Source organism: Phoxinus phoxinus, assembly GCF_949152265.1.
Source record: "Phoxinus phoxinus genome assembly, chromosome: 7".
In the NCBI taxonomy this organism is placed as follows: Eukaryota; Metazoa; Chordata; class Actinopteri; order Cypriniformes; family Leuciscidae; genus Phoxinus; species Phoxinus phoxinus.
In genome coordinates this window covers 12,717,616-12,725,891 of record NC_136882.1, presented here as the reverse complement: position 1 = coordinate 12,725,891, position 8,276 = coordinate 12,717,616, and the positions used below count along the sequence as shown (strand labels likewise).

The 8,276-nt window shown below is 37.8% G+C and overlaps 1 protein-coding gene across 2 annotated transcripts in view; it reads right to left on the bottom strand.

The window, feature by feature from the left end:
- Window positions 1-3,509: 3,509 nt before the first annotated feature.
- Window positions 3,510-8,276, bottom strand: part of slc37a1 (solute carrier family 37 member 1) — a 20,377-nt gene continuing 15,610 nt past the window's right edge. For both annotated transcript variants that reach the window (XM_079617778.1, XM_079617779.1), the window contains exons 16-20: window positions 8,006-8,079; window positions 7,823-7,901; window positions 7,625-7,722; window positions 5,703-5,767; window positions 3,510-5,587 (exon numbers count right to left, since the gene is read on the bottom strand). In XM_079617778.1, coding sequence (XP_079473904.1) covers window positions 5,572-5,587; window positions 5,703-5,767; window positions 7,625-7,722; window positions 7,823-7,901; window positions 8,006-8,079 — 332 coding nt within the window. In that variant the 3' untranslated portion in view covers window positions 3,510-5,571. The remainder of the gene's footprint in view (window positions 5,588-5,702; window positions 5,768-7,624; window positions 7,723-7,822; window positions 7,902-8,005; window positions 8,080-8,276) is intronic.

The window sequence follows — 8,276 nt, the reverse complement described above, 5'->3', positions numbered from 1 at the left end:
ACTCCCACTAGTGCACGCGCAAAAAGAGACGAAACGCACGCGCTCTCCTTATGATCTCCATAGTAACCGAGCCCTACAAGAACGCGCGAGGATGCATTGTGTGAAACCAAAAGGGTCATGAGCATGCAGCCGTAGCCTATGCCTATTATGACTGAAATATTAAACTCGCATTTTTTTATTCCATAAGAATGTCACAATAGCCTATTAGTAGTTCGTTTTCTAATATGAAGTAAACATAAATGTGAAAGTAATTTAAACTTTTCTTTGCAGATTTTGTCACGAAAAACTGCTAATTTGGATCCGATCTGATAATGTCCTGCACCCATTTGTTCATCGGTGCCTCGAACCATATATTCATCCGCGCAGATGAGCAGAACTGAAGCAACCAAAACAATGTTCTTTCGTTCTTTTTCAACAGATAGAGTAGCCTTCCAAAAGTTGCATAGCCTATGCTGTGGTCGATTTATTTAAAACATAACATGTTTTATAATATATTAATCAGATTGTTTTTCTGTGTAGCTAGTAGCTACTCATAATAGCTTTCCAACCTGTGAGTCATCCCTTTATTGTACTTTTGTGCTTTAGAAATTTATTTTCTAAATTAACCTTCAATGACATCTTCCAGGAAGTTAGCCTACATCATATAGTTGTAAAGAATAACAGCACAAAATGAATTCTTAAAGACCCCTGTGGTGAAAATCTATTTTTAATGTTGTTTATGTCTATGTGGTATTTTTACAAGACAAACCATGTAGTCAAAAGTAACCACCATTGCTGAGTATTTTCTCCTTAAAACTCCAGTGAACCAAACTGTCTCAAAAACGTATTTTGAAATCGATGTTTCTGACGTCACAAACTACCCTTGAGTTAGTGGAGGCGGGGCTAATTAGCATATTCATAGAACCGCGCATACTAAATGAGGCAAGGGTGTAAAGTTACATTCAAACTATTTAAGGCATGACGATTTTTTTTTAAGGAAAAAAACGTTTAAATACGTAATTTTGGTGATCAAAGATGATAAAATGATTGACTACAGAAAGGCCTTTAACTTTATTTTTTTTATTACGTTTAAAAGGCATAACGGGAATAACCCTAACATAATGTGAGAACTGCTGGTACACGTGACGGCAGAATAAAGAATTCATGAAGGTGAGTCTGGGTTGTGGGCGATGAGGAGGCAAAATGAACAGACGGGGTTCAGCGCTGGAGTCATTCAGGGGAAGCGTGTGATTCCCTGTGGCAAATCAAATGAATCATCTGTTAAACTGTAATGACCCGAGCTCTGAAACACACTCATTATACTCAATTATATTCATGTATGAATTCACCCACCATGGAATACTTATCCTTCCAAACATAGACTGTATTTGTATCGGTTTAGTTGTCATTGACTGACTGCCACCTGTCTGTGTATGTGTGCACTGATGACGTGTCACCTGCACATGGACACTCAAAGCACTCGATGACTCACACTGACATCTTAAGATGAAACCGGTGTCTGTGTGGCTGTATAATATCTTATTATCTACAGCTCGACTGGCCATTTATTAATTTATTCAGTAAAAAGTAGCTTCCACTCTTCTAGTTTTCAACAAGATTTTGGAGTTTTGGGTTTCTGTGGGAATTTTTGCCCATTCATCCAGAGCATTTGTGAGGTCAGCCACTGATGTTGGAAGAGAAGGCCTGGCTCACAATCTCCGTTCCCGTTAAACCCAAAGATGTTGGATGGGGTTGAGGTCAGGTCTCTGTGATGACCAATCAAGTTCTTCCACACAAATCTCATCCAACCATGTCTTTAGACCGTGGTTTGTGCACTATTCCCCAAACTGGAATAGAAAAGGGCCTTCCCCTAACTCTACCCACAAAGTTGGAAGCATAACATTGTCCAATAAGTCTTGATGTGCTGAAGCATTATGATTTCCCTTCACTGGAAGTAAGGGGAATAGCCTGAAAAACTGTCGCATACCACTATCCCCCCTCCACCAAGTTTTACAGTAGGCACAATGCAGTCAGACAGGTCATGTTCAACTGGTTTCTGCCAAACCCAGACTCGTCCATCAGACTTCAAAACAGAGAAGTGTGATTCTTCACTCCACAGAACACGTTTCCACTGCTCCAGAGTCCAGTGCTTTAACCAGTCTATCCGACTGCTTGGCATTGTACTTGGTGATGTGCATGCTTCTGCCCGGCCATGGAAACCCACTCCGTGAAGCTCCCGCCGCAGTTTTTGTGCTGATATTAATGCCAGTGTTTGCAACTCTTCAGCGATGGAATCAGCAAAGCGTAGGCGATTTTTACACACCATGCTACTCAGCACTCGGTGAACCGCTCTGTGACTTTACGTGGTCTTCTGTTTCATGGCTGTAGAGTTGTTCTTAAACGCTTCCACTGTCCAATAATACCACTTAGAGTAGACCGCGTAATATCTAGCAGGGATGACATTTCTGAAATAATTGATTTACTGTAAAGGTGGCATCCTATCAGAGTATCACACTTGAATTGATTGAGCTCTTCAGAACGATTAATTTTTTCACAAATGTTTGTAAATGCAAGCCGTGTTTGAAATCGCCCCCTATACCTTCATTCACTATTCCCTACATTACTCCGCTAATATAGTACCGAGTACGCCGGAAGGGCTGCCACTTTTGCATAGTTTTTGCTTGCGGTTTAACTCGTTTTGAACTTGAACTCAGTCATGGAAACTAGCATATAAATCGTAAAGCTACACTGTAATTTTTTAAGTTGATTCTTAGGAAAAAACACTTTGTTCTTTCAAAATTAAATGTGCTCTGTATAATTACTTCTACCAAATAAGCAAGTATTCTCATAAGCGTAGAATCTGCCATTTATAATACATACGAGTGAGTCGATTGAATGGCGGAAGCCATGTTGCGCCTCCATCTTACATTTACATTTATTCATTTAGCAGACGCTTTTATCCAAAGCGACTTACAAATGAGAAACAATAGAAGCAATTAAACTAGCAGTAGGCCAACAGTATGTAAGTGCTATGACCCTTCACAGTACGATCCAACGCAATTTTCTTTTCTTTTTTTTTTAGATAGAATAGAGGAGAAAGTGTTAGTATTACTGGATTAAGTGCTGCCAAAAAAAGATACGTCTTCAGCGTGCGCACTGTTGACGTTGACAGTAGCGCGGATTGATAGAAATGGAAAGAAAATAGTGCCGATTAAAACTGAGGTATGAATTTTGTCTGGAGTGTTTTTTGTGATGTAATTTAATCAAGCTTTGAAACGCAAATCATTTTTTCAGTTTTGAGGCCCTGGAAACGAACCAGGACTACTTTCTTGAAAAACTTCCAGCGGCCAGAACTCTGACCAGGGAGGTGACCACAGAGTGGGTCAATGTGTATGCACTATAGTGCTGGTAATGATTGCATACAAATTCATGTCTTAAATGGGCGAACTAACCCTTTAAGAGGTTTGTCCCAATCATTTGTCCATATAGTGTGTGGGATTTTTTTGCACTGTCACAAAAAAAAAGAAAGATTTCATGCCTTGTGTCTGCTTTATTCAAAATGTCCTATGTGTACACACAGCAACATAATACAGATAATTCCCAAATCTCTATTTGTTCCACAGGATTCTGTAAAGTAGCTGACAATAACTTAAAAATGAACACTCCAAAACACATATCCCTATACAAAAAAAAAGCAAATAGAAAAAAAGGCACAATGTATTTGATCTCATTACACCAAGGTACTACCCATAAATTATACAGATACATTCAATCACCTAGAGTATGTTGTCCTATAAGGGCAAATGCACACGTGCTAAACGCATGATTACGTAAGAGGTCCAGCTTTACAGCAAACATCTACATGTGCCTCTAGCTCTGCAGAACGACACAATCCCACAGTAAACCTGAACATTCAAATAGACACTTTAAATATTTATAGCTGCAGAGGCAGGTGCGGGTCCTAAATGCGCACATACAATTACAGTCAAGGAGACTCTTTTGGTTCGCACTGGTTTCTATCGTACAGACTGATCTTGATGTGGACATTCTGAGCCTGGCAACAGAAGCGCTTTTAAAAATCGAACACTTTATCCTACAGAGAAAACAAATCAAAATGTTGATATATATTGTATTATTCATATAGAACAGCTTGAATTTTGTTTGTATACGAATGTATAGTAACCAGTGGTCAGAGAAAAACTAATTCCTAATCTTCTTTCATATCTTCTTTCATAATAACTCAAAACATAGTGATTATTCATTAAGTCACAGGCCAGCAGTGAAAGTGTCTAATACAGGGGTGTCCAAATTCGGTCCTCGAGGACCACTGTCCTGCAGAGTTCAGCTCCGACCCCAACTAAACACACCTGAACCAGTCAAGTTCTTACTTGGGTTACTAAAAACTTCCAGTCAGGTGTGTTTGAGGCAAGTTAGAGCTAAACTCTGCAGGACAGAAGCAGGATTGGACACCCCTGCTCTAATACCAAAAAAATTAATAAATATATATAAAATAAAATAAAAATGTGTCATACGGCTGACCAACCAAGTGGATCTCCAATATACAAACACAGGATAAGAACCTTTGACGTCACCACAGTAAGACACAGAAAACTACAGAACCTCTTAAGGGACATGGCGATGAAACGTGTTTTTAAATGGGAAGAAAAATGACATGTTAATGCTTTTGCATTCTCTCGCAAATGTTTTGCATTCCCCGAGAAACTTTGCGTTCGTCAGCAAAACTTTTGCTAGGGAACACACAAGCATTTTTTCCCACATTTCCTCCCATCCCACATTTTTTCCCACCACCATGTCATTTCAGTGGATTCGTAGAACAGTTCAAATATATATATATAAAAAAAATCTCAATGACTGACAAGATTGGGCTTTGGTTCATAGAAAGGCAGATGAGAATAATAATATATTATAGATTTATCATACATATATATATACATACATCAACTGATAACCAGCTTGTTATCAGCTGTAACGGCCTAGTTTATTAAACACGAGTAGAACAAATTTCGGTGTAAATATTTCTTAAACCATTCTTACATAAATTGCTGTGTTCAACTCACGCAAGAATGGATTTATGAACTGTTTACAGGGACATTTGTCCTGCGTGTTTAATGAAGGCACTGTGTGCCCGGCAGGGTCTAGAAGTAGAAATTTTACTGCATTTATTTTAAAAAATCCCCTTGTTAGCAACAAAGGGAGGCTACTTTTGGTTGTGCAACTGTGCATTATTTAACTGGAGGGATATTTAGGCTTGATCTCACATTGAGTCATGTTCATTTGTTTGGGCACAAAAGCAATTAGAGCTGCAAGGTCCAGACTGCATGTCCATGATGATCTCGAGGGAAAATATTCTGTAAGATATTTCCTTAAAGTTGCTATGCCGTCACCCTAAATCGATGAGTTTTGTTTATCTGAAAAAGGGTATAAAACGTCTCTTTGTATAGTCCACGGACTGAGGTTTCAGTCAAGTTTTGGTCCAGGGTAGGAAGTGGTCAGATAACAAGTGGTGAGAGGTGAACATTTGTATCCAGTGCTGCCCTTCACTGTTTCTCTCGCTCAGATAGTGCAAAGTACTCAATGTTCCTTCATTCTAAAATACACAAAGGGGAAAACGAGACTGTTATAATCAAAGATAGGAAGTCCTTTGACTGTTTTGATCATTGATTTGCCACTGTAATAAAGTACAAGCTCAAAACAGCACTCACTCGACAGCGACTCCTGGCCGGCTCCTATGAGAGCGAAGCTCCTTCATCACAAGTCTCAGCAAAAGCTGAAGAACATACAAACACAATTAGGGTTGTCAAAAGTGCAAGACGGTACCAAGTTGATATGAAAATACACCGATAGTATAGTTAGGTAGCAAGTACTGGGCCAATCAGGTACCCGCTAAAAGGCGCTGCTTTAAAACGCTCGTATCTGTATTTGTGTAAGAGCGTCAAAGGTTTCTATTTACTACGGTATGCGTTTTTGCAGTGTTGAGCATTGTAGCCAATTACAGACATGTTTGTTGTGCAAGTGAATGCAATGGCCAATCAGAGGCGTTTAAGTGAGTACGAATCTTCTCAATACGCCAGAGTTTGTTCAGCGTGAGCTCACAAATCATTTAGTAATTTAGCTGATTTTCATGTTATTACTAACTTTTGTTTGTTTAACTAAACAATATTTGAAGGCTACATACTAATATTTTAATGTATTATTTACTTAGAATCATTAATAGCATTAAAAACTCATTTAATTTAACTATTTGCAAATGAAATTGAAATATATTGAATTAAAAAAATTGTTTTAAAATAAAACTAATTTTATCTAGTGAAAACGTTTGGGTTCTTATTATTTCTGGCTAGTAAAGATTTATGGCTTTGATTTTCTCTGTTTTGGAAAAAATATTTTTCATATATTTTTTTAAGTTCACTTTTTAAAAAATGTTTCACTTCAGCAATACTAATATGCCAAGTGCCTTCATTAAAAAGAGACTGGACTTAAACTGTCATAAATCATGAATGCTTTAAAGAAAAGACTTCAAAGAGTAGGACATTTAATTTTCAGGTCTATACTCAAAGTAAATAAATGGATTATAACAACTGCATAAATATAAGTTAGTGCGATAAAATCCCCTAAGAATACAAAATATTAAATAAAAACCATTATCAAACTAAAATATGGTTAATTCATTTAATTGAAAAAAAAAAAAAGTAACATTTTGACTGCCACGTGAAGAGCACCAGAGGGTTAAATGTACAAGGTGTTATCGGACTGTATGTCAAGTATTGAATGAGTGAAATGAACTGCCAAGTGTCCAAGGCAAAACTTTACAGGGATAAATGAAGTTTATATTCAACTAGGTTCATGGTGCCATACAACAACGCATCTGCCAATCAAATAACCGGGGGAAATAACCATAGGGAAGTGGTTTTCAAACTTTTTTTTAAGATAAGACCTTTTTCCTTTTTAAATTGACAACCATTTACATGCAATCAAGTCAAGCTATAAAAAAATACTGTAAAAAAAAAAAAAAGACCTGTGCACTAGGGGGCCTCAGCAAATCATAAAATTATTAGAATTTAGTTAGACCTTAAATCTTAATTAAACAGCTAAAAATAAAGATGCACAAAATTAAACTGACATTATATTTTTGAGTTTGTTTATTTATTTGATTGACAATAGGAGCACCAGATGTACATATCAGCTTAGATAGGAGGGCCTTTGAATATTGTCTAGGACAAAGAGGAGCCTTGGATTTAAAAAAAACCCTAGTGGGTCTCGGCTCCTCTGGCTGAGAACCACTGTCTCGAAGTCTTCTGAATCAATATAATAACTTTGTGTGAGAAACCGACCAAAATACAAGTCATTTGAACATGCAGGATGGAGAAAAATATTTGGGAACAGAAGTGAGAAAACTTGTGTAAAACAACTTAAATTTTGCTCACATTGTGTGGCTCCTTGAAATGTACATGTGGCATACAAACTACTTTTAAGCTGTTTTTCAATTATTTTAAGAGCTTGACAGACATGGACTCTATAAACAGTAGTTTCATAAAGGTTCATCAAAATGTTGCTTAAAAAAACAAAACAATGAAAGAGCTTTAAAAAAATCAGGCAAATTAAGTACGCTTTTATTTAGACTCACCAATAGTGCAAAAAAGTCTGCGGTCATGAGCATGTAGAAGACCCGATCCCAGCCTTTTGCCGACAACAGCCCTGCCAGCAACGGACCCACAGCAGCGCCTGCAGAAGACGAAAGGCACAAGAGTGACCTCTCTCTTCTCTACATGGGACAGCTTCACCATAAAACATGAATATGAACTGAGTGTTATTAGGGTCTTACCGACAGATCCAGTGCCGTCTATAATAGCTGTAACTGTAGAGAGAGCCCTGGCATTGCCCTTCAGACTCTTGTGTGTGCCCTATAGAATTAAATCAAATAATCCATCAGAGAGAAACAGCCTCTGACACATGAATAAGCAAAATATTATGCAAGTGCATTTCCTAACTACACACACACACTCACCAAGTCGGCAGAGACGGCTGTTGTGATGAGAGAGTACGGCCCGTTGACTAAACCACCACACACCAGCAGCATACCTGCCATATCAAATAACACACACATCAGAGCACTAAACCATGCAATGACACACCAGAATATAACTATGCTTTCAGAAAAGTAACAGGGTTGACGGTTTTAAGACTTCGGTACATAAGTGTTCTGCTCAAGGTCATGAAACAAGCTGCTTGTTGGAAAGAGACTTTAATGCTGATTTTCAAAAAAAAAAAAAAAAATC